This window comes from Myripristis murdjan, chromosome 19 (genome assembly GCF_902150065.1).
Source record: "Myripristis murdjan chromosome 19, fMyrMur1.1, whole genome shotgun sequence".
NCBI lineage: Eukaryota > Metazoa > Chordata > Actinopteri > Holocentriformes > Holocentridae > Myripristis > Myripristis murdjan.
This window is the reverse complement of record NC_043998.1, coordinates 7,443,943-7,471,402: the sequence shown is the minus strand read 5'-3', so window position 1 is coordinate 7,471,402 and position 27,460 is coordinate 7,443,943. Positions and strand designations below refer to the sequence as shown.

Below are 27,460 nucleotides of genomic sequence, written 5' to 3'. Positions count from 1 at the left end.
AGGTGTTTGATTTTTAGTTTTCATGAGTTTCATATGAAATAAAAAAAAAAAAAGTCAGAGACGTACAGTACAGGCCAAAAGTTTGGACACACCTTCTCATTCAATGTGTTTTCTTTATTTTCATGACTATTTACATTGTAGATTCTCACTGAAGGAATCAAAACTATGAATGAACACATGTGGAGTTATGTACTTAACAAAAATAGGTGAAATAACTGAAAACATGTTTTATATTCTAGTTTCTTCAAAATAGCCACCCTTTGCTCTGATTACTGCTTTGCACACTCTTGGCATTCTCTCCATGAACTTCAAGAGGTAGTCACCTGAAATAGTTTTCCAACAGTCTTGAAGGAGTTCCCAGAGGTGTTTAGCACTTGTTGGCCCCTTTGCCTTCACTCTGAGGTCCAGCTCACCCCAAACCATCTGGATTGGGTTCAGGTCCGGTGACTGTGGAGGCCAGGTCATCTGCCGCAGCACTCCATCACTCTCCTTCTTGGTCAAATAGCCCTTACACAGCCTGGAGGTGTGTTTGGGCTCATTGTCCTGTTGAAAAATAAATGATGGTCCAACTAAACGCCAACCGGATGGGATGGCATGTCGCTGCAGGATGCTGTGGTAGCCATGCTGGTTCAGTGTGCCTTCAATTTTGAATAAATCCCCAACAGTGTCACCAGCAAAACACCCCCACACCATCACACCTCCTCCTCCATGCTTCACAGTGGGAACCAGGCATGTGGAATCCATCCGTTCACCTTTTCTGCGTCTCACAAAGACACGGCGGTTGGAACCAAAGATCTCAAATTTGGACTCATCAGACCAAAGCACAGATTTCCACTGGTCTAATGTCCATTCCTTGTGTTTCTTGGCCCAAACAAATCTCTTCTGCTTGTTGCCTCTCCTTAGCAGTGGTTTCCTAGCAGCTATTTGACCATGAAGGCCTGATTGGCGCAGTCTCCTCTTATCAGTTGTTCTAGCGATGGGTCTGCTGCTAGAACTCTGTGTGGCATTTATCTGGTCTCTGATCTGAGCTGCTGTTAACTTGCGATTTCTGAGGCTGGTGACTCGGATGAACTTGTCCTCAGAAGCAGAGGTGACTCTTGGTCTTCCTTTCCTGGGTCGGTCCTCATGTGTGCCAGTTTCGTTGTAGCGCTTGATGGTTTTTGCGACTCCACTTGGGGACACATTTAAAGTTTTTGCAATTTTCCGGACTGACTGACCTTCATTTCTTAAAGTAATGATGGCCACTCATTTTTCTTTAGCTAGCTGATTGGTTCTTGCCATAATATGAATTTTAACAGTTGTCCAAAAGGGCTGTCGGCTGTGTAGTAACCTGACTTCTGCACAACACAACTGATGGTCCCAACCCCATTGATAAAGCAAGAAATTCCACTAATTAACCCTGATAAGGCACACCTGTGAAGTGAAAACCATTTCAGGTGACTACCTCTTGAAGCTCATGGAGAGAATGCCAAGAGTGTGCAAAGCAGTAATCAGAGCAAAGGGTGGCTATTTTGAAGAAACTAGAATATAAAACATGTTTTCAGTTATTTCACCTTTTTTTGTTAAGTACATAACTCCACATGTGTTCATTCATAGTTCTGATTCCTTCAGTGAGAATCTACAATGTAAATAGTCATGAAAATAAAGAAAACGCATTGAATGAGAAGGTGTCCAAACTTTTGGCCTGTACTGTATAAGGCATTGCAAAAACTTGAACTGAGAAGAACATCTGCAACAAGAAAGTGGTCTGTGTGACTCTTAAATGATTTTTTTTTTTTACTCTGATACATTTAATATCTAATTATGCAGAATTTTAATATGAATGGTTTGCAAGGGAGTTAAGCAGCAACCCAAAAAGAGGACACTTGTCTGCACTCCTCTGCCACGTAAAAGGAGAGTTGAGATTGTAATGAGCAGCAAGAGTTTCTTCTCAGTGCAAAAAACACAGAAATAAATTACGAATATGAATGATGAAAGCAAGGTGGAAGTGAAGAGACCTGTAGAAGGTGAAGAAAACAAACCATTAAGGAACAGGATGGAGAAGACACCTGACCCCCTCCCAGTCACACACACACAAACACACAACCTAGAAAGAGATGGACAGATAAAAGGGGGAAGAGGAGGAAGTGCAGAGAAGTGGAGGCAGATGTTGTCCTGCCACAGAAAAAAACTACAGGACAGATATAATGCAATAATACACATTTAGCCAGAGCCACAGAGGCCAATTTATTTATTTAGGGTTTTAGTGGCAGAGGGAGTTCGATGGCCTGATTCAACTCTGGGCTACTTTTTATTTGAGAAACAGCAGGCAAGCAAATACATCTCAAAGTTTGATCATTTGTGAGATCCTGTAATTTTCCATGCAGTTCCATTTGTATAACTAGGAGGTTGTAATTGGAGCAAAAATAATTATATAATATACAGAACAGATCTATCATTTTATTCTATGAGGTGGGCCTATACTTTCATTTTTGTTCCACAGTTTCAAATGGGAGGACACACTCTGAAGGTTTATGTCAAAACTAATAACCCATAGAATTAACGCCACACTTTTAAACACAATATTGAATCTAATATTTTTATGTAAAATGAACAGAAAAACACAAACAGTGGAAGGAAAAGCTCTGATATTTGCAGTTGGTGATGATGGGTTATATTCTAAATTATATATTTTTTTGCGAACTGAGTGGCATTCATCATTCCTTACCACATCATAACAAAGTGAGGAGGCCTTCTTTTTTCCCTTTAAAGTCGCCGGATAATGGAGCCATCCATCTTTCTGAACCATCTATCAAGTAATCGGCCTCTCCACTATTCAAAACAAGGCATACTGGCTGAAAATTGTGTGTTTATTGGAAAACAAATGCATCTCAGCTTGCATGTTATTCTTGTATGAGATGCAGCTTGGGGCAGTCTCTGTTCATCATCAGCTCTGACACAACAACCACGGCACAAAAAGGCAGCAGTCCAACCATTCTGCTCCATGTACACAACATCTTTTCTTCACACAGTGTTTGTATGTTGAATTGACTGTGTCCTCTGATTTGCACCACCATATATGAAAAAAAGCTCTACTTTTGTCCTGTTGAAAATAGGCACTATGATGCTATCTAGTGGTAAAAAAATGTTAATGGCCATAGCAGATATTACGGCTGAGCAACACTGCAGGGTTAAAGCCACCAAAGAACTGTATAATTAAATTGCATTCAATAGATTTCTTTGTTGTTTGTTATCTGTTCCTGATTTAAGCTCAAACATCTTAAAATAGTTAAAAATGTTTAGCAAATAATAAATAATGATAACAAAATCAAATAATAATAACAAATGTGTAATAGGACATTATGGATGGAATAAAAATATCATAAGCATGAATTTGAATTTGAAAATCGCACTAAAGAAGCATGGCAACTAATAATAAATAGTGGTATGATGGGGAATTTTTTTCCCCCACCAAACATCTATACACACTAACAATATAAAGAAATATTGTTTTGATTTGTCTCTTGTATTTTAAAACTTTCACCAGCACTTCCACATGAAGAAGTTGATTTGTTACTAGTAGAAAATAGTTATTTAATAGTAAATAATGCATTTTTAGTAGTAGTAATGAAAATACACATATCTTGATTTCTTATTCTGATTTTTTTTTTTAATTAAAAAAAAAAACGGTTTCTGCTAGTAAACAATTTCATTTCTATAAGTAAAAACTGAAATGCAGATATTCGTAATTTAATTGTTATTTGTAGTGATAGTTCAATTGTGGATAAGATTCAGTGTAAATTAGTGGTAACATATGACAGGCCAATTGATAGAAACAATTATATTATTACGAGGAAGCAATAAATTAGAGGCATCTTGATTTTTTATTGTTAATAGTAAAAATGTATTTTTACTAATGGTGGAGCAAAAAATAAAAGGTTCTCATAGAAATAGAAGCTTCTCAAACCAGAACTTTTATTGTGAAAAATTAGGCAGGGAAATGTGACTTCCGCTCATTTGCCGGTTTTCTGGCCTGACGCGCTTCCTGCCACTTCACCGCCAAGAACACGATGTATTCCCTACAGAAAAGTACATTTCTGATTTAATATCGACGGTGGTGAGCGAGTCTCCCGTACTTGAGCCTGTTGACCTGCACAAACTAGTCGCTAAACTCTTTACACCAAGCGGAGGCTGAGACTTGCTGCAAGCCGCGCCGCCAGTTTCATCAGCAGCGGCTCCTCCGCAGGGGAGGAGCCGAGCGGAGGCCGAGCCCACCTCTGGCCAAACTTGTGGCAATAAAATATAGTGAGTGGAGCCTGTCAGGAGAGATGGACGAGGAGACTCAATAGAAGACGCTGCACAGGACCTCAGAAGTTTAAGTAAGAATATTTAAACGCCCTAAGTCAATTTACCATACAGTCAACCACCAGGATAAATAGCTAAAAATAGCTAAAAATCAACAAAAGGTCACTTCTCATGCTAACCTTTCCTCTGTGACACTAAAGAAAATCACAGTGGTGTCTACCATGCTGGTGAAGTCTTTTTCTGTTTGTTTTGTTGTGTTTTATTCTGTGTTTACTGTGTGTTTCCCTCTGGCTCTCTCTCTCTGTCAGGTGTTAGAAGTTGGACAGAGCTGACCATGCTGTTGCAGAGGCTCTCCCTGTGCTCCAGGCTCCCACTTGGTCCACAAAGTCAAGTATGGCAGCCGCTCAGCAGACCGCTGACGCAAGGCAAGTGATGCTGCTATGCTGGGTTGTCACACGCCACACTTTTAACCTGGTTGTCGCACACAGCACACAGTCAGCAGTGGTGTATGAATGTTTGCATGTTAACTGTAAGTGTGGAGAGCCACGTTTTTGGCCCGAGTTGCCTCAGAGGGAGCAAAACCTGTGACACCAGTTGTATGCCGGTAATGTAAAGGCTCAGACTTGGAATGGAGATGGATGAAAAAAAAAAAACAAAAGTTCATGACCCAGACTTAATCTGCAGCCTTTAACACGTTGACTTAATCAATATTGTCTAGCAGGCTGAGGTGGTGATTTCCAGGTATTTACCTCATAATCTGCTGCTGGGACACGCTGTGCTAACATGGCCTGGGATGTTGTGCCTGTGGGGAGTTTTCTGACCTAAAATCAGCTTTTGACTCTCTCTCTCTCTCTCTCTCTCTCTCTCTCTCTCTCTCTCTCTCTCTCTCTCTCTCATGCGCTTCATTGCTCCACAGAGATGTGTGTTGTCAGCAGCGGCTTTTCTTCTTGCCATGCTGATGTGGCAGTTTTCAGCCTGTCATTTTCTGTTTCTGAGGTTACACAGAGAGTTAGGGGAGGGCTCTCCACTGTATTGCCCTCGATCGTGTAATCAGTGAAAACAAAAAGCCAGCAAAACACACGTTTGTGCAGCTGTCCGTTTGTAATGTCTTGTGTACACCTTGTGTGTACACAGTTCAACCCAGGTCTCGCTCTTGTATGAGTGATTGATCGTTTCATGTGGACCAGCAGTCTGTGATAGTATGTTGTCAGTATCTCTTGCAATTATAAATTGATCTTCTTGGCCTCATAAAAACATTTAAGCACTGTTAGTAAATACTGGAAAAAACTACCATGATTTTTTAGCTATGGTAATATTTTACAGAAACATCTTAAGGAACCCTTGAATATACACAAGTAGTAAACCTCTACTTAAAATACCCATATTGGGGGCTATGAGACTATAAATTGTTAAAGTAACACAATCATGACAGCAAAATGGTGACTGCTTTGACTTTCCTCTGAATAATATATTTCTTATTAGGTATCTGTATCCTTTTTTGGGTAAGGGCACAATTACACAAGTGCACAAACATATCCTTGACTGACTGCATAACACTGAAAGTGGTGACAAAAAAGCTTGCCGTCCTCAAGCAGTATAGTGACATCAGCGTGTAACCTCTGCCCCACAGTTCCCTTCGGGAGGGCGCACGGCAGCTCCTGTGCCCACCGTGGTGAACTGCGTCATGCCAAGCGGATCGTGGTGAAGCTGGGCAGTGCGGTGGTCACCCGTGGAGACGAATGCGGCCTGGCACTGGGGAGGCTGGCCTCCATTGTGGAGCAGGTGAACAGTGAATTACCAATACAAACTGCTTATATATAGTGAAAAAAAGTAATTTGAGGGTTTAACATATAACTGTATGCTCCCATGCAACTCACAGATGAGCAGCCTAAAGGCTAGTGGTTGACTCATAGGAGTTTTGCAATGGCCGATGCTGATATTTAGAGAACAGGGTGGCAGATGGCAACATCATTTTAATGACTTTATGACACAAAATTGCTGAACTTAAATTGATATTTATTTAACACTAATGTTATTGTCTGCATTGTCTCTGCTTACCTAAGTAGATGTGCACTCTGTCTGCAGTGCACTTATTTTAAATAAAACAAACTAAATAACTGTCCACAGGTAATTAAAAAAGTTAATTAGAAAAAAAAAGTGAAATGGAACAAACAAACGACAAAATAAATACAGTTTCACTGCATGTAACAACAACAGCATTTATCAGCACATAAGGGTGAGTGTTAACATTGTTCCACAGCAGCCACACTGACAGGCTGCCTGCAGATGTTTCATTTTTTGTTTATTATAAGCGCAGATATCAGCCAATCATCTCAAAATGCCAGATGTCGGCACGATTAATCGTCTGTCGTAAGAGTCTGCTTAAGGCTGGATATGAACAATAAAAACAGACAAATGGAAAATCAAAACATGAAAGGGATATTTGGACATTTTGAATTTGCGTTGGCTATTTCTTCCAAATAGCCAACAAGGATCAAAAAGGCCAGATGAAGAACCGAGTCAAGAGGAATTATAAGCCTCAAGAACATTTGTATCAGTGTCCATGCTATGTAAACTCTTCAGTGAGTATTTATGATTCCCATCCACTTGATAGATGTTTGGCTTGATGACTGACTTCAAACAAGAACTGCAGTTCTTCTGTGAAGTTGAACTGAAGCTTACAATCATGAATATTTATATGAACACTAGTAGACAGAGAGGATTAATAACATTAACACACAGCAGCCCTGGCTTGGCTATCCAGCATCTTCAGTGTCATGCTCACCATGCTCAGAAACTTGCTCACTTTTAACAGAGACATAGGCCCCCCTCAGTGGACCCAGGTGTGTCTCCTGACTGGTTGTTTGTTGTTCAGGTGGCCATGCTGCAAAACCAAGGCAAGGAAATGATGATTGTCACCAGTGGAGCCGTGGCCTTTGGCAAGCAAAGACTGAGACACGAGATCCTGCTGTCCCAGAGTGTCCGACAGGCCCTGCACTCCGGACACAACCAGCTCAAAGACATGGTGCGTAGAGACGGATGGATCTTCATGGATGCATGTGTTATTTTTAAGCTGAACTAAACACATTTGGACACTGGTGGGTCTATAAGACGGTGAGAATTCAAATTCTTTGAATTTCGTTATTCAAAGATCATGCAGCCACATGACAGTAAACTGCACACGGCTCATGTTTGCCAGTCCAGGAAGTCTGTGATTACTTTGTGCCCATGGACGCCAAAATTGTGAAGGAGGTAAAATATGACAGGTTGTTGAGTTCTCTGGATGGAGCATTGCTGTTTAGCAGACAGTTTTGTATTTCATTTTTATGTTTAGAAATTTCCACTTCTAACCATACCAAATATAAGATTTTAGTTTAGGCAAAAAAGGAAGGTAATCGGTTCTAGAGGGGAAAGGAGACTCCTCCTGATGCATCCCCACTATATCATTTAGGCCATTAAGAGGGATGTTGATTGATAATGAAAATATTATTTAGTTGCAGTCTCAATGCTTAGATGATATTGTTTAGTGCAATTTACTTTACATGTAAGTAAGTCAGTCAGTTTTAGAAATCAGGTTTCTTAAGAATTCAATAACATGACTTTTTTTTGTTTGTTTGTTTTAACATGTTTCGGTCCAGCCATTACTTCACAATAGATGACACTGGGAAGAAAGAGTGAATGCTGAGTTTATATGTATGGGTTCATCATATCGTTTTTTTTATTATTCAGATCACATACTTTGCAAAGACAGATAATTGTGCTTGCATGCTGTGAATCTAATACAAGCCAAGCAAACACAGTGTTTGTTTCCCAGGCAAACACAACAGATCACTAGACCCATGTAGTGTGAACAGTTTGAGTTCACCATCATTTTATCCACTGGACGTCATTACAATGAGGCAATGCATATGGGTGACCTTAACCATGTAAGAAAAACAACATTCGAAAGGTTCTTTGGTTTTACCAGCTGATCTCTATGTCTCTGTTGCAGTCTCTGCCGGTCCTCGAGGCCCGGGCTTGTGCTGCAGCCGGACAGAGTGGCCTGATGGCTCTTTATGAGGCCATGTTCACCCAATACAGCACCTGCACTGCACAGGTACATTTAGCATGATTTTTCTCACCTTTGCTGATTTTCCTTGAAATGCCCCAGAGGCTCTAATCTTTATTTCATTCAGCTCTGGGATAAGAGGAACCACTCTTTGCTGTACTTTTCTAAAAAATCCCTGCTTCCCTTCCTCCCTGTGCCCTCAGGTCCTGGTGACAAATCTGGATTTCCATGACGACCAAAAGAGGCAAAACCTGAACAGTACACTGCAGGAACTGCTGCGCATGAACATCGTGCCCATCATTAACACCAATGACGCTGTGGTGCCCCCACCGGAGCCCAACAGCGATCTGCAGGGGGTAAATGTGGGTACAGACAGCATGGGGCCGACACTGGTGGTGGTGAGGTGCTGAGGGGGATGGCAGAGTGTGTATGGGATCTAGCGATGCCGTGTTAGCCAGGCATTATTGATGACATCCTCTACCTACACACACACACAAGCACAAACACATACAACCATGCTGCCAGACCTCACCAGCTCTGCCCTCAACCGTTCAGGCATGTGCATGCAGGGAGGGGATGGATGGCGCTGCATGCAGAAGGGGAGCGGGACTAACCATAGGAGGAAGACGCCGCCTTCGTCTCTTATCCTGCAGAATTCACTAACAAATATTCTGTCTTGTAGATACTATTGCTAGATCATTCATTTGTGAAGTCATTAAAGGAACAAAATACAAAAATATTATTGATATTTCCCCACTTAACCTGTCGTGCAGTCTGTCTGTCCTCATAGTTTTTGTGCTATTTGGACAGGTTTCCACTCAAACCACAGTGGCAGGTATCTGTGTCATTGTTTTGGAAACCTCACCAAATCACAGAGAAACTGCCTGGGTGGATACATTGCAGTAGGGCTGTACAAGGTGCTTCACACAAGCTTTTCCCATATAATCATCCCCATTACTTAGATAAATTACAAGTTAGACCGCATATTGCCTGTTTGGGAAATGGGTACAAAACAACAACCCAGTGAATAATTTAACAAAATAAGGTGCACAGCTCGGTTTTGGCCAATGTCTACACTTGCAATAGCAGGCACGGTTCTTTGCCAGTGGGATTCAGTTTAAAATCCCCCAAAATATTTCCCCTGGCATTAAAGACAGGCTTCATTGGTGCATTTCTCTCCATTTTAAGTCTCTCATTCAGTCAAAAAAAATGTGTTCTTAACCTGGACTTGTGGGTCATTAACAGTGAACACTTCTGCAGAGTCAGATTTAAGCAGCTTTCACTTTTCTTTGACTGTCCAAGTTTGCTCTGATGAAGAGCCAAAGCTGTTTCTTTATATTTATCCACTTACCTTCAGCACTGTAGAAAAGTCTGAGTCGGATGAATGATTTCCTGTGTGAGAGGCTTACATCAGCGGTTTTCTGCTGCTGTAGGTGATCAGCATTAAGGACAACGACAGCCTGGCGGCGCGGCTGGCCGTGGAGATGAAGGCTGACCTGCTCATTGCTTTATCTGACGTGGAAGGTATGTGCATTACCACAACAGCAAGTCTGGGTCAGCTATTAGGTAACAACACCATCTGCCTGCACTCTGCACTGAGAAACAAAAACACCAAGGGTCAACGCAGAGTCATATGAGAGAGACAAATATAGACCTGGTGCCCTCTGGTTTGAGACTGATGCTCATGGGGATGACAAGAGCTGTATGTGTTTGTGTAGGGCTGGTGTTTATTCACTATCATTTGAAGACATTTATTTAGCGAATTTTCTTCAGAATTTGGTAGAGGAACTCGCATCATCTTAAGAAAAAACATAGAATGACTTATCATTAGCTAGTAAATTGCATTTTTATTTGCACTTTCAAATGAATGTGAAATGACCCATATGCTGTTGTTGTTTTGGGTATATTTTATTCCATCTCCTAGGTTTGTACAACAGCCCCCCTGGAACAGATGACGCCAAGCTCATTGACATCTTCTATCCTGGAGACCAGCAGTCCATCACCTACGGTACAAAGTCCAGAGTCGGGCTCGGAGGCATGGAGGCCAAGGTACATTAAAGGTCCACGCTCATTAACAAGCAAGACTTTGATCAGACTAATTTCCCATGGCCAAAATGTCAGGCTTTTATTTGAGAAACTGTAGTGCATGTTTTGTTGGAACCAAGGTTTTATTCATTCAGAGCAGAAACTTGTTTCACATGGGGCTGTGGATTATGAATATTTGAAACAGCTGAAATTAGAGGCAAATTAAACTCTTTGTGCGTGTGTACCTGCAGGTGAAGGCTGCCCTCTGGGCGCTGCAGGGTGGCACCTCAGTGGTCATCGCCAATGGCACTGACCCCAAGGTGACAGGCCACGTCATCACTGACATCGTGGAGGGCAAGAAGGTGGGCACCTTCTTCTCTGAGGTCAAACCCGCGGGTGAGTTCATCTGGGGTGAATGATATTTTTCTCTCAGATTTTCACATCAGTATTATTGTATTTATACCAAAGATTGTGGCGCCGGTTGCTCTGTGCTGACTGAGGTCCGTCTTCCACCAGGTCCCACTGTGGAGCAGCAGACAGAGATGGCGCGTGACTCAGGAAGAAATCTGGCATCGCTGCACCCAGATCAGGTGTCACATCAGAACATTAGTATAAATGAGAGCAAAAACCGACTCTGAGACAGTGTGTGTAAAGTTAACGAGCAGTCAATACTATTAGTATTCATAAGGATTTCAGTTTCTGTGGGCACACTGAACTTATCAATTCTAATTAGAGATGGCTGTATACTGGGCTTTTTCTGCCTCTCTGGTGGTGAGAATGTCCCTGAATGAATCAAAAATGTTCCCTTCTGTATTTAATTCTCTCATCTTTTCCAGAACAGTTGTGTGATTCTTTGTTTATTTTTATTCATAATTAAAATCCAAAGTAGTAGGTTGTAAAACATAATTAAAAAGGTTGTACACAAATACATCATATTCCAAAGCATGCTTTCATCAAAGGTGGAGAAACACTGACCTCCGGTGGTTGGATGTGATCACACTGTGCTCACACTGCCTGTGGTTTGGTTTTGTGTGTTATCAGAGGAGTGAGATCATCTGCCACCTAGCAGAGCTGCTGACTGAAAGGAAGGACGAGATCCTGGCTGCCAACAAGATGGACATGGACCTGGCTGTCAGCGCTGGTAAACAGCACTACATGGACGCTGCTTGTCAGACGTCCAGAGACAGCGTAGACGTGTAGACTCGGCCCTTAGGCCATGTTTGTAGCTCAATTTGAAGTTTGAAAGCACATCGCTGCAGGTTTTCTGCTCCAAGATTTGTAAACTCATCAATATTGATGGATTTCATATTTGACGCACTGACAGGAAATCCAAGAATAACCAGTGTTGGATGTTTATAAAGAATACGAGCAGGCTGAAGAGACATATGATAATATTGTATATCTGAAACAATTAAATAATGAATTAATTTTTGATTTTCATGTCATTCCATCATTATGGCCCTCCCACATGGGATTACAAGCCTGATTTTTGTAAACACAACATAAACAACTGACATAGCTGACAGGCTTCCAGATCAAATGTAGCTAAACACAAACATGTTCAAACAAGATAAGTTTCTACACAGCCTATATTTTCTGATAGACATGCTCTATCTAAGTGTTGTGCAAATGCAGATATTTCCTTCAGACATAACCACTTCAGTATTTCAAAATCTCCTACAGATAAATAAAACTCCTTTCATTAATCTTAATAAACAAAAACCTTTCTGTGGTTATCATGCATAAATAAAATAATTTATATTATTATAATATTAATTTTAAGTTAAAATTAATTTAATTTTATTATGTTCAGAAATAGTCTTGTTCATCAGTTCCAATGTATTGTCCAGAGCTGAATTGTAATTGTATTTCTCTAGAACACATCATAGACTAGTTATCACCACCTATCACTCTGAGGTGACAAACCTATCCCCTCTGTATCTTGTTCCTTATGAACAAGAAAAAGAAATGTCTGATACACATCTACTTCTGCTAAGCTCGTCTGTTCTGTCAGCACATTGCAAAGAAATTCACATGTTTGTCATCTACATAACCCAGCTCTTCCTCTTTGCCCAGGCCAGCTGCCAGCAGCCATGCTGAAGCGTCTCAGCCTGTCAGCAGCCAAACTCAACAGCCTGGCCATCGGCCTGCGTCAGATAGCCGTCGCCGCCCAGGACAGCGTGGGCCGGGTGCTGCGCAGGACCAGGGTGGCTCACAATCTGGAGCTGGAGCAGATCACTGTGCCCATCGGGGTTCTGCTGGTCATCTTCGAGGCCCGACCGGACTGCCTGCCACAGGTACCATGGCTGAGATTCCATACATCCTGGCAAACCCAGGAAATTCATAAGTTAATTATCAAATTGTCATGGCAGACTTAGGATGTAAGTCAAGGAAGATCTGGAAGATTAGAACATTTTCTCTCAAAAGTCATCATAAAAGCAAATTTAAACTGTAAGCATGCTCAAGCATGCTTTTCAGATTGAGGATAATTTTGCACAAAATGACAAATACTGTTAGAATTGCCAGAGGAATGATGTGCATCAATCAAATCCCTTCATATTTCCTCCGCATGCAAGCTAGTGAGCGATAGAAATGTGCTTTTAGGCATAAGACAGAAGTGCAGACAGGCGGGAATGCTAATTCTTATCAAAAGTCTTCTGTGTGTTTACCCAGGTGTCAGCACTGGCCATAGCCAGTGGCAATGCTCTCTTGCTAAAGGGAGGAAAGGAGGCGACCAATACCAACCGTGTCCTCCACCAGCTGACCCAGGAAGCACTTTCCATGCATGGAGTCAGAGAGGCTGTACAGCTGGTAAGACTCAAGTCTCACACACCCTAGAAAAAGATGAACTTGGGGTAATTTTCAGATCTTAAAAAACCTTAAAACATGCCATACCATGCTCTCCATTGCATTGTGCACCTGCAGGATCAGATTACCATGTCTCAGTGAGGGCATGTGCTTTTGTGTCACCAGGTGAGCACACGAGAGGAGGTGGAGGACCTCTGCCGACTGGACAAGATGATCGACCTGATAATCCCGCGGGGCTCTTCTCAGCTGGTGCGGAACATCCAACGGGCTGCCAAGGGCATCCCGGTGCTGGGTCACAGCGAGGGGATCTGCCACGTCTACGTCGATACGGACGCCAGTGTTGACAAAGTCATCAAAATTGGTTAGTGAAGCAGTGGCTGTCCTTAAATGCTGGAACAAATGCAAATCTTCTTATTGATTTAATGATAAAAGCTGCTGCAACCTTATTTATGCATGCAGTGCTGCTGGGGCACTAAATTAACAACATACATTTATCGACACATGCTGGGAAACTGTGGCTCACCCAGGTTCATCTTGGTACTGGAGGCACCACTATCTCTCATATCAGCAGCACTTTTCTGTCCTAAAAACCAATGAGCTAATGGTATTTTTTATTTTATAAATATTTGTCCTAAAAAGTCATTACATATTTAAACACTTTATTCTATTTTACTTATCCATCTATTTTTATTGCCAAAATGAGTGAAGTTCTTCTGCATCAGGCAACATTCCTGCTGTAAAAAACAAAGCTCACTGCCTTTAGTTAACCTGCTTCACTTACCTTTCGGGAAAGTTCTTATTCCCTAAATCCAAGCAAATCCTTGTACTTACCTGTGCCTTTCCAAATATGTTTTTTTTGTGTGTTTTGTTTTTTGGGCTGTATTCAACACAGATGTTGTATCACCACCAACAGTAAACCACACAGTAACTGACTGACATGCTCTCCCTCCAGTCAGAGACTCAAAATGTGACTACCCAGCCGCCTGTAACGCCATGGAAACACTGCTGATTCACCGGGACATCCTCAGGACCCCGCTCTTCGACCAGATCATTGATATGCTGCGCACTGAACGTGTAAGACACCTCAACACACACACACACACACACACACACACACACACACACACACACACACACACACACTCATACAGACAGTGCGCTGAACCTTTTCCTTTTACATAATTGCATAGAACATTAAAAATTTAAATTGCTGCCTCTTTACCTCAGATACTCCGAATAATAGACTGCTCAGAAAGAGTTTGCATATCAGTGTTGAGGTATTAGGTCAAACATAATGAGATATATAATTTTGTCCACATTGCCCAGCCCTGTCTGACACAGGATAGTAGACTCAGGGTGCGGTTTGGAAGAGAAGACATCTTATTTCTCCATTTCATGTTTTGGTGTCACCAGGTGAAAATCCACGCAGGTCCTCGGTTCGCCTCCTACCTGACATTCAGCCCATCGGAGGCCCAGTCGCTGAGGACGGAGTACAGCGACCTGGAGTGCTGCATGGAGGTGGTGGACAGCATGCAGGAGGCCGTGGACCACATTCACAAGTACGGAAGCTCCCACACCGACGTCATCGTCACAGAAAACGGTACGTAGCCCATTGTGTTGGTAGTGGTAAAGATAAATTTATCATTGTGGCCCTGCAAAAACCTTTCTGTGTGATTTCACCGTTTCCCCCTGTAATCAATAAATTCTAAATATAGCCTGACCCTGGGAATCCTCATGGTGCGCACAGATCATAGAATTTCCGGAAGGTCATGGAATTTTGAAAAGTGTTGACAAAATAAAAGAATAAGAGCCATGAATCAGAAGTGTGTTTAAAATTTTGGCAAAAGGAAAAAAAAACTCCTGTTACTTTGATAAAGGCCATGGAAAGTCAACATTTTAGTCATGGAAAGGTCAGGAAATTTTACATTTGACAGAGTGAGGGCATAGCAAATATCAAAAATGCATGGGCAGAGAAATTCAGTGCTTCTGCGAGATGCAGAGTCAAATAAAATGTGTCAGTAAGAGATGTAAGAATTTATTTATTTATTTATTAGTTATACACAATATTGAATTTTTTGCCCCAAACCGTTAGGCTGATATTTTCCAGCTCTTTTGGCTGATTGCCAATATTGATATATGCACATTTTTTTCTATCTAATTGCAGAGAAGATTAAGTTTCTCCTGCAGTGGAATAAACATTTTATTATACCTTCTCTTATTGAAATTGCCCACTGGCAGCTGCAGACATGAAATGTAAGGCTTTTCAAAATGTGCACATTCACTGGGCAAAATAAGAAACTAGTTCAATTTAGGTTATGTAAAACACATCATATTTATTTTGAAGACATTTTCTTTCAAACAAAACTGTAAGTTTCATCCTACTACATGTAAACAGACTTGGCTGATGCTCTTGCTGAGAAAATCCCGGCAGTAGCCACAACCGGGGCAAATTTGACCTGGTTCAGAAATCTTCACTTTAGGTTGATACTTATATTTCATTTTAAAGCCACGATCAGCCAATACTAATGACATGGCAATATTATTGTGCATCCCTACTTTTTATTTGTTTATGTATTTGCAATATCTTAGTTCACAAAGCTAGAAGCTGGTCTAGACTGCACCTAGGTAGCAGTCTTGGTCACTTGTCTTTTTCTCCATTTTGGTGTCTCTGAACTTATTCAAGTTTATTTTTTCTCTCTCTCTCTCTCTCTCTCTCTCCCTCTCTCTCTCTCTCCCACTCTTTTACCTTTCCCTCGCACTTCCTGCCACAGCAAGTAATGAGTAGTGACACTGCGCTGTCAGAATGAGTGCACAACCTCCCAGTGTGACTCTAACAAAGGGGACAGAGCCCATTTAAAATGTAGAGCAGATGCTAAAACACGGTCTTCCTGTCATTAGTGTGGGTCGTGTTTAAAAGCATAATTTCTAACTTTCAAGTGTACCAGCAACTTTCTAACTCATTTTGACAGAAAGCATTTTGAACAGTGTGCAGTATATGCTCCCTGGCTGAGAGGTCCAAGGCGATGCTGTTGGCGTTGAGGGAATCGATTTACAATTGGCTGGACAACTGAAGACTAGCACACAGAAATTCTTTAACACAGGGTTTATACGGGTCATGTAACTTCTGAATATCATGATTTTTTGGGTATATTTTGGATGAAGAAAATCATGGCATTCCATGTTATTATTGTATTTTGGGGTATATTCTCTGCTGATATTTTGTTTTTGCATTCAGTGACCTCTTTTCCACAGTGCAGATACAACACAACAAGGCAAGGGTGTTAAAATTTATAAAACACAGAATTGCAAACATTGTTTATTTTAGCCCTGTTTGGCTCTACGTTGAACACCACACTTTTCCTTAAAGCGACACTTAGATACCATAATACATACATAGCATAAGATATAAAAATGTAAATGTCTTGCTTATATTGGCAGAAGACACAAATATGCAGAATATTTTGAAACATTTTTGTTTGGCAGTCAGAAAACAAATACTATTGAGCATTTAATAATGAAATAAGCAGGACAACTCGAGATCTCAAGGATTGTTCTTTTTTGGAGGGCGTGTTGCTGCCATCTTGTGACCACAAAAGGAACTTAAAATTCGAATAAACGTGCTCCCTAAGGTGCTTTGTGTCAGTCATACAGTCTCATATTGGATTAGTGAGAGTTACGAGTATTTAAAAAAAAAGTACAGTTTAACTCTTTGATGCATGAATTATGAAAGCCTGAGTCAAGATGGTTTTCTTATGTGTTTTTACTCTGTCATCATACTATTATTAATATGTTTTCAGCAATAAGAATTGACAGTCCCTGCATAAACCTCAATGGGGGGGAGCAGCAGAGAGCATTCTAACAGCTGATATGCAATTCCACCATAGAAACTATTGCATTTAGGAGAAATGACTTTTAAACAGCTGTCCACTGTAATGACCGCTCTGTGCCAAAGGGTTAAAGATCACTTTTCTTATAACTAAGGCTGTAATCTGTTATGTCATCAAGGCTGAATAATAAACTGGCATTGCTTCCTGGACAGTGTGTTGGAAACTGAATTTAAGGTAGGGAATGGGTAGGGAATGCAGGGTAAATTTATCATTTACAGCAAAATGATCTGTATATCATTATAAACCAGAAAAACACTCAGGTCTCAGAATACTGTCTCAGTTTCCTCATTTCTAATGCAGCCGCTCCAGGATTTAGACTAGTGCAACGCCAGTCTGTCCATGATCATAGAAGTGATGTGCAAATTGTTTTGGGGAAGATTTATTATGATTTTTAAAAAATGTATTATGATGTTTTCCGTTTATGATACTGTTGGGTTTGTACCACAATGTAGTTGACAGAGATCAAGTGTGATGATTGTGACAGGTTTAATGAACAATCTAAGATGAATCCATTCAATCCATTAAAGCAGTTCAAAAGATATGGTACAGGTATGCATAGTCGCAAGTCTGCTGCATGAAGGTGTGAGTCTTAATTCCTGATAGGTGGTGAAGTTTTGAGCTCACAGTAACAGTAAACCATTTCTCTCTCTTTCTCTCTCTCTCTCTCTCTCTCTCTCTCTCTCTCCCTCAGAGGACACAGCGGAGCAATTCCTGCAGCAGCTGGACAGCGCCTGTGTTTTCTGGAACGCCAGCTCTCGTTTTGCTGATGGCTACCGCTTTGGACTGGGTAGGTGCACATGCTTTGGTCTTGTTACCATGTCTTCCTTTCCCTTTTTGCCTCTGTGATCTTCCTCTCTTTGTCCCAGTAGTAGCCTGTATGATCTTATCCGCACTCGTTGTGCACTCACATTCTTTCAGGACTCCACACACTTGAAATAATGTTTTATTTTTGCTCTCTCAATGTGTCCCTGTCTCTTTGTCTGCGTCTCTCTGTCCAGGTGCGGAGGTTGGCATCAGTACGGCCCGTATCCACGCCCGGGGGCCTGTGGGCCTGGAGGGGCTGCTCACTACCAAGTGGGTCTTGAGAGGTGACGGGCACACGGCAGCCGACTTCTCTGAGCATGGTACCATGAAATACCTCCATGAGAACCTGCCTGTCACACAGCCCCTAGCTGGGCAGAGGGACAGCAACTAGATGACACACACAACCACACACACGTCTTGCACGCTCAAGATGAAATGCCCCTAACTTTGGACGAGATCGCTTGCATCCCCCGCCAACAGCTCCACTGGGTCTTGTGTTTCTGGAAAGGGCTGATGTCACTGTTAAAATCTTGTGAAGCACACCAAAGATCCACTCCCTCAGCACAACTTTTTAAAATATTCTCCTCTTCAGGGCCTGAAGGTTTACAGTGTTTTAAATTCTACCTCAGCTGATGACATATGAACTGATTTCAGTTGGTTACTGGCTTAATATGCTCTCGCTGTATTCATGAGGCATTACTGTATGTGGTGATCTTTCAACAAGGATTAAATGGTAGTTGGTCCACTAAAGCTAGTCACATTATCTAAATGTAGCCGATTGGTTGGGACGACAGTGAGCAAGCAGTATTTAAGTATTTAAGCTATATCAGTTGTACTAAAATAAATTGAAATGCTTTTTTAAACAGTGCAATGACATATCATCCTGTGGAGAAAGTTTTTTTTGAGCATATCATTTTCATTATGAAAGGGAATGACATTGATTCACTGAAATAAAGTCATGGTGCTCCATAATGAAATGCGCTTAAAAAAAGAATGACAGGGAAAAGATCCTTTCTCATCAGTGCCAAGCGCTGGTTACTTTGGCTGTGTTGTAAGCCAAATCCAGTACAGTAGCAGATACCTACCTTCATATATCTGTTGGCCGTGACCAACACAGAGACAATTCTTTCGAGCTAACAGAAACTCTGTTAAGATATTGTGTCTTACAATCTTCAGTATTTCCTATTAATTTTGTTGCTATCAGTATCCTCTTTTTTTTCTGCTGCAGTGACTGAGTTTCCCCTCAAGGATCCGTTAAGTTTGTGTTCTCATCTTATGTGTTATATCATTGAAGGGTCGTTTTAATTTTTAGCTTACATCAGTGATCCATCATTCACAAAAATTTAGTTAAGTGTTTAGTTAAGTTAAGTGTTTTAGTACCATAAAAAGTTGTTTATAAATAACATGTATCATTGTCGTACTCTTTGTAAATGCACAAGTGCATTCAGGCTGATTTTCTTTTGTTCCTCTTGATATAATTTGAGTGGCATGATGTATATTTCTGAAGGAGCAGGCATGGTAATCAGATAAGACAGTCAGGAGTCGGGATAAGTTTGGACCTAGGCCTACTCCAACCATTATGGCAAAATAAGAGCAAATTTTATCAGTTGAATTGTTTACATTTAAGCAAAACCTTGTGTGTTACTGATTTTTTTTTATTGTCTGTATGGTCATCTAATAGCAGGATTATTGATGCAGAAGTCATATGATGCAGAATTTGGACCAGAATTGTTATAAAGTAACATATAACAGTCAAAATCTACTCAAACTTAACATGTACGCATCCATTTTATTTACTTTTTTTTTTTTTTTTTTTACAAGTTGTGCTCATTTTTCCTGCTTTGCTTCTTTCCTGCTTGTTCTTTCTGGTGCCCAAAGCCTCTGTCAGAGCAGGAACAGTAATTGACAAGCTGCCTCCTTCAAGCTTGAGGGGAGAACATGACTGCCTTTAAATTAAGTGCTGTAACATTCCAGCCTGTGAGCTTCTATCTGATGTCTTGCAATGCACGCTTATGGATTGGTTCAGGTTATTTAATAGCTGTACTGTAGAATAAAAAAAAAATTGAAAAAGAATATTTGGATATTTCTCTTTCTTCCTTTGATTTTTGCAGCTGAAATGTTGAGGATTTTTACACGTATGTTCGTTTCTGTCCTGGCACGAGTCTTTCTACTTCCACAAAGAACACAAATTAATGGGAAAAGAAGTCGTACTGATGTGAAAAACAGATGTCTAAAAAAGGGCCTTTTTAAAGTTGCCCATAGGGGAATTCGCATTGCTGGAAGTGGGGCAAGGAAGATGGAAGACAATACTATAGAGGTTTAATTATCCAGCCATCAGAAATGAAAAGAGGGAGAAGGAGAACTGAGACTAATAATGGAATCACAGGCTTATGTTCTGGGTTTCTCTCTTTTTCTTTCTTTTTCTTTCTATCTTCTATCATCTAAAGAATTCATTCGCCAAAACGCACTACTTACCCTTCAATCAGCTTCCCATCACCAAGTCCAAAGGGTTCAGAGATGAAGAGGGAAACAAAACTAGGATCTCACTCTTTTGTCCTTTTCATGTGTGAAGCGATTGAAAATATCATCTAAATGACTTGAGGTAGAGAAGGAGCAATCCAGGGACACTGAGTACTTGCCTGTTTGATGCTCAGTGTACTTACATTCTGTACTATAGAATGCTACTCTGATATACAGTACGTTGTTACATGGACTTGGAAATGGCTTGGTAGAGCTACGTTTCTGTCACTCTGTTACTACGTAGGTATGCTTCAAAGTTGTAACACCTATTGTATGTTGTCTGTAAGAAGTATTGGGATACTGTGGACTGTTTTTCTGTTTAATGGTAGGCTTCCATAGCCAAAATCCACACTGAATTTCCTCTGTTTTACTTGAGGATCCAGTGGGTCTTAACTGGTTTTTGCATTGAGCCATTGAGAATTGCACCCCAGTATATCAGATAATCCAATGTACCACATAACACAGCTAAGTTTTCTTTTCAGTGTCTCATTTTGTACTTTTATTTCCCAGACACAAGTAAATATGTCGTGGATGAGCCCATACCAGACAGTGACCTGTCATCAGACGACTTATTGCCCTTTTGTCTTTGAACTTCTCGGTTCTGGCCTTGTTTCTATCCCAATTCAGTGTCTCCTAAAAGAAACAGAAACAAACTGAACTGTTGGCAGATTTCAAGGCTAATTATTTTGTAATAGAATTACACTTTGCAGCTTGTAAATATTGAAAGTTCAGCCAAAGTTCTTGGCAGAGCTTTCAGGTCTAGGTTTCTTCTCCTGTTCTTTTTATGTAAATTCAGTTTGTGAGGTCACGCAGTATGGCCAAGGACCTTAAATGCTGTTTTCTGTACTCTTGTGTACCTCTGAAATACATACTTGCTGTGTTTGGCTGGTATTTGAAATGGCTGCCCCCTCACAACCCTAGATTAACTTCCATTTATGACAGAGGCCAGGCAGCCTGTGAAGTTCCTCTCATCTCTTATCTGGCATTGCCCCCAGCAGATCAGATCCCATGTTGCACCCTGTTGATGCTCTGCCGTCTGCTGGGTATTGTTGTCCACGGATATAAGAGGACTGAGGGCAAATCACTGGACTTGTACAGCAAAGCCGACAGTCCTTTAATTGGACATTACTCAAGGCCAAAACTCATATTTCTTGTTGTGCTTGATCTTAAGAGACTCTCAAACGCACTCCCTGCCGGGCTTCAAATTTTTTTGAATCAATAATTAATGGTCAAAGTTATTTATTCATGTGTATCTTCGCCAATTACGCAGCGTCTAATTAACAATTTCAATAATTGATATTTATTTCTGAAAGGGTTCAGTATCTTGGGCTGATGAAAAATGCATGAGCAGGGATGTGGACTGGGTTTTGTTTTTTGTTCTGAGAGAGCTTGATGCTCGGGGCTAGTACCAGGCCACTTTGACTCCAACTCTTTGAGTTGGCACTGGCCCTGTGATGTGGATCTAATATGGGCGTCTTTCATGAACCCAAAGCGCTTACTCTGTACCATGTGATCTCATAAAGACTCCTACATGCCCATCCTCAGATACCCTTTTTTTGTTCTTTAATAACTAACTTCAAAGAATAAGCTTCTGTTTCCTTGATAATGTTTCTTTGTGTATGGGGGATGGCGATGTCACGGCAGACTGTGGAAACTTTTGGTCTTGCTAGGACCTTGGTGGTTTTGCCTCTACATCTAACTCTTTTGGCCCCATGAAACTAAAGTTCAATCGCCACTCTAAAGAACAAAATCATTCACATTTGACAATCCATGTCCCCCTGACCTTTTTATAGTGACAGCCTCAGTAGTCAATAGAAAAATGACAATGGCTCCTTTGAGTTACTTTCATTGAGTTTTCATTTATTGTGATTCCAGTAGGACAGGAGGTTGGGGACAGGCAGAGCACACCATTCAGCTGTGAGACGACCAAAGCAAAAGAGATCACTATTTACTGTGAGCATCGCTTAAGCACTGAGTGGGGGAAGAACTTTGCCCAGCAATGCAAAGCAACCCAACAAAACCAGTACCCAACATCAGACGCACCAAAACCCCCATCATTAAAATGTGTGATTTAGGCTTGGACACCACAGTGCAGAGACCACACTGAAACAGCGCTGGCATTTGGAGAGCTAAAGGGTAGAACGCTTGAACAGTGGGGCTCTATGATGGTAGAAACGGAGATTGGCCTCAGTTGACCTCAGTGACACGTCTCAGAGAGCCGAAAGTAGGGCTGGCACTTCCCCACTCGCTGTGCCTCCTGTACTCGCCAGGACGCAGGAAGTACTGGCGTCCCCTGTAGTTGGGGTGTTCGTGGAGGATCCAGTAGCCCTCCATGACATTGACAGAGGAGATGTCACGGGTGTGGAAACGCTCATTCAGATCTGGGCAGTCCTCCATTAGCTCCATATTCTGGCCTCCAAAGTCAGAGCGCTCAAAGATCTTCATCCTGTAGTTCCCATGATACTGGGAGAGAAAGAATGAAGGTGAAGAACATTAGATGTCAGTGCCATGTGACATAAACAGTTGTTCAACTTCCTACCATCACGTCCAAATAGAGTAATGGTAATCTGGTAAAAGATAGCTAAAAACCTGCTTTTCTTTGCTGTCATGATTTAACACTCCAGTCTAATAAGGGTAGCAGGTACTGGAACTGATGATAGACACTTGAATTGTGAGAAAAGTGAGTCTAACCCCAAGAGCTACATGTGCCCTAAGCTGCCGCTAGTACAAAAACAAATCCAGGGGGAATATTGCTGAAAACATGGCAGAACAATGGTTAACACTCACAGGAGGCACCATGCGACAAGAGCGGATACAGTCATTGAAGCCAGCCCAGCGCTGGTAGTCGGGGTACTCGCCCTTGTGCAGCATGTACTGGTAGCCGGCATAATTGGACTTCTCGTAGGCCACCCAGCAGCCGCTCTCCACCCTTATTGAGTTACAGCGGCTGAGGTGGCTTTGCATCTCAGGACAGTCTGCACTGCACTCATAGTGACGGCCCTGGAAGTTCCTGTCTTCGAAGAAGGTAATCTATGTAGAAAAGACAGGCAGATGTGTTATTGCCACTGGGCTAACCACCAAGTAGACTAACACACACCTTAACTGTGTGATGACTTAACTGCGCCACAGCTGCTCACACTGCAATCTCATGTCATTTATAGAAGAAAATAACTGTAGCATTTAATCTGTTGAATTAATTTCAGTCCTTTGTTACATTTGCATGATTTGCACAGCTATATGTTTAGAGGTCTAAGCCAAGTTTGCAAATTATACATTCGTTAATATAGTTGTATAGTACATTTAAAACAGAAAAAAAAATAGGTTGTAGGGTTAGGGAGTGTGATATTTTTCATATTATGTACATTTTTATGCCGTGAAGCATAATGACAAGAAATAACATACAAAAAAAAAAACACAAAAACTGGGGTTTCTAGTTGAACTGAATGACTGCAGTTTTCACCGTTCTCAAATGAAGACACTGACAGGCCTATTTTTACTCTCAGTAAACTCAGTTTCTTTGAATTTAATTTTACATATTTTGTAATCTTGTTTGCTACATCGTTTTCTTGCCACATTCATTGCAATGTCTACAGTTTCATCATATAATTGTATGGGTGTAGCAAAAATGAGAAAAATAAAAACACTTGAAACTACTGATCTGCTGACATTTCTCAGTGATGTTGAGAAGAGAAGGTTAACGGCATATATCACAAATAGGATTTCAATTTGAGTGCATCTCAACAGCATCTCTCAATTCAGCTATCATTGTAAAAAGTAATTTCCTGCACATTTACTGCCCTTCTCTTAAAATGAAGTGAGAATAGTACTTCTAAATTAATTAGTTGGATTATATGTGATTATCAAGTATAAACATTGATTAACATATCAATTTTGCTAAAACATCCTTAAATATTTTACAATTATTTGAGACTTCTGAAGCTTATAATTTACAAACACAGACCCTATGCTTACCCTCTGTTACTATATGGATTTTAAATTGCATGCTTACCTTGACCATTGTAACTGTGTTAAGTTCAGACCGGACCAGACAGTGGGCTGCACCAGGCCTCTTTATAGACCCTGCAGGGATCAGGGCTTTGCAAACATGACACAAAGCTTTGTCGTGTCAGCACAATACTCTCTATAGACTGCATAACACTATAGGACTGGTGACCAGCAGCAGCTGCTTTGTCTCTGTCAAAGCTCTGCCTGTCTATGGAAAATACTGTACAACTGCACTTTCTCAAAGAGCTACAATAAGAGTTGCAACATCTGCCTTTGTTGGCATGAATGCCAGAAACGTATATGCAGACTCTGTGAGGACAGACGGGGAAGCAAAGGAAATAGACTGGACTCATTTTGATAGGTAACTGGCTGTCATTCTCAACCTGACACAGATCAATAATAAGCTTTTTATGGGTTCATTATGGGCACCGTGCAGGAAGCAGATGACCAAGTGCTGTCTGACCACCACAGTATTATTGTAACCTAATTTTAAATGTTTGCATGTTGCATAGATTTAAAAAAAAAAAAAAAAAATACAGCTTGAAAAGATCACAGTCAACATAGTTATTGGGAAACAAGTCTTTAATGTTAATTTGGGCAGCAGGGGGATAAAGATTACAGGCCCATCCTCATCCTCCTGAAAGAGCCAACCATGGGGTTGTGGCAGCCCCAGTCGCCACAGGCCCTGTATTCGCCAGGGCGCAGGAAGTACTGGCGTCCCCTGTAGTTAGGGTGCTCGTAGAAGATCCAGTAGCCCTCCATAATGTTGCAGGAGAAAATGTCACGGTAACGGAAGCGATCAAACACGTTGGGGCAGTCGTCCATGAACTCCATCATGTGTCCCATCATGTCAGGCCTGTTGTAGATCCTCATCCTGTAGGATCCTCTGTACTGTGTGTGTGAGAGGGAGATTGCAAAATGATTATTATGCTGTTTTGATTGGTGTTTCAACCCCAGAGAGTTACTGTAGTAGTGCTTTCTGTTTTGAGTGAAGAGGTGATCACTGCTGCTTTTCATTTGGATAAGTGCTTTGGTGTCTTTAAGTTAGCAGGTACAGTTTGGAATAAGCAACAGCTCTTAATTGACATAATTAGCTTTTTGTTCTTCCAAACTGCCAGAAACACTCAATGTGACTAACAGAATAAGAATGAAGACACCAAGTCTTGTGGGGAGTGTATCATATTCCTTTTAAAGGATGACTGGGTCTCCTTGTGGACCTTGCAACAGAGACTTTCATGCTTTGACCTGCCTGGGTATCTATAAATGACATCAAAAGGCCAGTGATTGGCATCCATTTCTAAAGCAGCATTTGATGTACAAGGCGAGGGGGTGGAGGTGGGGGATTACCAATCCTATCTGTCTGTTTGATTGACTTACAGGGGGGAACATCTGGCAGGAACGGATGCAGTTGTTGAAGCCCATCCAGCAGTGGTAGTCGGGGTACTCGCCCTGACCCAGGATGTACTGGTAGCCCATATAGTAAGGCTTCTCATAGGTCACCCAGTGACCGCCGGTGACACGGATGGAGTTGCAGCAGTTGAAGTGCCTGAAGGTGTCCATGCAGTCACTGTTGCACTCCCAGTGGCGGCCCTGGAAGTTGCGGCCTTCGTAGAAGATAATCTTGGATGGAGAGTAGAGCGAGAGAGAGAGAGAGGGAGAGAGAGAGAGAGAGAGAGAGAGAGAGAGCGGCACGTATCACTCAAGTTAGTCTTAAGTACATACAGTAGGCTGACTCGCTGCAATACCCATGAATGGACTGCAGGGGACACTGTTCTCCCTTGAACAAGTAGAACTGCTTTTTCATGAGTCCTTCGTGTTAACAAGTTTACTCGCTCTGTTCTGCACTCCTATGTAATCTTCAATGCTTGACAGATGAAAATAAAGGAAACCGAAGGAGTATCTATTATGTTTCAGCTGACTTTTATTTGAAGCAGAACACACTGTAAGCTTGGCCAATCTGAACAATCTGGCAGGATGACAACTTCTCATATGGAGGAGCAAGATAATTGTTGTCATACATATACAAATATAATGAATCTGTATTATATTTGGATACCATTTCGTTGTCAAACCCCAGACACAATTTTCCCTCTGAATTCCTATAGGTGGGTGTTTTTGGCCTCATAAATAAAACCCTTTCAACAGCTCGCAATCCAGTCTAATTTCTGGCATCTAATCATGTAACTCCGCCGAGTCGCTCTGCAACCTCTTATCTGCTCTGCTGCTTTTGCTTCACCTGTCAAAATGCTCAACACATATTCCCAAATCACACAGTTTTCCTCATCGTCAACGCTGTAGCCGTAATGCATGCGAGCTCATACCTTTCCCATGGTTGGAGTGCTATGGATGTTTGCGCACCGTAGCCCTGGCCGCACATACATGGCCTTTTATACTCTCCCACTGACAACGAGGCCTCTGACACGTCAGGGACTACTACTCTTTACCTTTTCAGACGCCAGTGCTGTTCCCTTTGTCATGGGCAACTTATCTCCTAACTGCTAGAGTTTACCTATAGAATTGACCCCCCCTCTCTAAGCCGATGGCATACAAGTGTCCATTCTATTCTATGGACTACGCAGACCCTTGTTCAGCCATGACCTGTTGATGCAGCCTTTTGAATTATCAGACAATGGCCCTGTAGGTATGTGGCCCCCCTGCAACAAAGCTTGTAGTGTTTACCATGGGTTAGGTCATTTTTGGGGGCGCTCTGGCTAAACTAGTACTTAACCAGGTGATGGTTTGCATTAAATGGCGCCTCGATTGGTTTGACAGTTTTAAACAAATAGCGATATCGCATTCAGTCTCAGTTTAATCAAGTTTGGACTGGTGAACTCCCTGACTCACACAGGTCACAGTATCATTGTTGCATGAAGTCCTGTCGGGGTAAGTGATACTGATAACTGATACCAGAGATTGAATCAAGCTCTTTTGTTGATGTAATCTACAGTGATCTGTTGTCTCTTTTTGCTTCCATAGCCTGCAGTTGTACTATGATGCCAGACGCGGCTGTTCTGTGTGCAGATGTACAGACGGCACCGCTCAGTGTCTGTGCGTGTGTGTTTTTTGTGTTTGTGTGTAT

The 27,460-nt window shown here is 41.5% G+C and overlaps 3 protein-coding genes across 4 annotated transcripts; 1 reads left to right on the top strand and 2 right to left on the bottom strand.

The window, feature by feature from the left end:
* Window positions 1-4,029: 4,029 nt before the first annotated feature.
* aldh18a1 (aldehyde dehydrogenase 18 family, member A1) lies at window positions 4,030-20,851 on the top strand. 2 transcript variants are annotated; one of them, XM_030078564.1, is made up of 18 exons: window positions 4,030-4,358; window positions 4,593-4,709; window positions 5,915-6,066; window positions 7,160-7,309; window positions 8,276-8,380; window positions 8,536-8,688; window positions 9,766-9,856; window positions 10,257-10,381; window positions 10,609-10,753; window positions 10,874-10,947; window positions 11,399-11,498; window positions 12,434-12,654; window positions 13,031-13,168; window positions 13,331-13,526; window positions 14,118-14,239; window positions 14,579-14,765; window positions 17,744-17,839; window positions 18,051-20,851. In XM_030078564.1, the coding sequence occupies exons 2-18, from the start codon at window positions 4,619-4,621 to the stop codon at window positions 18,245-18,247; spliced, it is 2,343 nt and encodes a 780-aa protein (XP_029934424.1). In that variant the 5' UTR covers window positions 4,030-4,358; window positions 4,593-4,618; the 3' UTR covers window positions 18,248-20,851. The 2 variants fall into 2 exon arrangements, with proteins under 2 accessions (XP_029934424.1, XP_029934423.1); XM_030078563.1 differs by having other exon boundaries at window positions 8,536-8,694.
* A 1,712-nt stretch (window positions 20,852-22,563) lies between these two features.
* Window positions 22,564-24,394, bottom strand: LOC115378180 (gamma-crystallin S-1). Its single transcript, XM_074933743.1, is given in 3 exon segments — window positions 22,564-22,839; window positions 23,164-23,478; window positions 24,386-24,394. Coding segments are annotated over 3 exon segments (600 nt in total).
* A 602-nt stretch (window positions 24,395-24,996) lies between these two features.
* Window positions 24,997-26,728, bottom strand: crygmxl2 (crystallin, gamma MX, like 2). The gene is made up of 3 exons (XM_030078018.1): window positions 26,703-26,728; window positions 25,759-26,001; window positions 24,997-25,272 (listed from the first exon to the last, which is right to left on the bottom strand). Exons 1-3 carry the CDS (start codon window positions 26,709-26,711, stop codon window positions 24,997-24,999), a joined length of 528 nt encoding a protein of 175 aa, XP_029933878.1. The 5' UTR covers window positions 26,712-26,728.
* Between the last annotated feature and the right edge of the window lie 732 nt (window positions 26,729-27,460).

Coding starts and splice junctions, on each gene's coding strand:
- crygmxl2 (XM_030078018.1), bottom strand. Junction 25,273..25,758: donor CCTGCCAGATGTTCCCCCCT/GTAAGTCAATCA, acceptor TCACACACACAG/TACAGAGGATCCTACAGGAT.
- aldh18a1 (XM_030078563.1), top strand. CDS start 4,619: ATGCTGTTGCAGAGGCTCTCCCTGTGCTCCAGGCTCCCACTTGGTCCA. Junction 6,067..7,159: donor TGGCCTCCATTGTGGAGCAG/GTGAACAGTGAA, acceptor TTTGTTGTTCAG/GTGGCCATGCTGCAAAACCA. Junction 14,766..17,743: donor CGTCATCGTCACAGAAAACG/GTACGTAGCCCA, acceptor TCTCTCCCTCAG/AGGACACAGCGGAGCAATTC.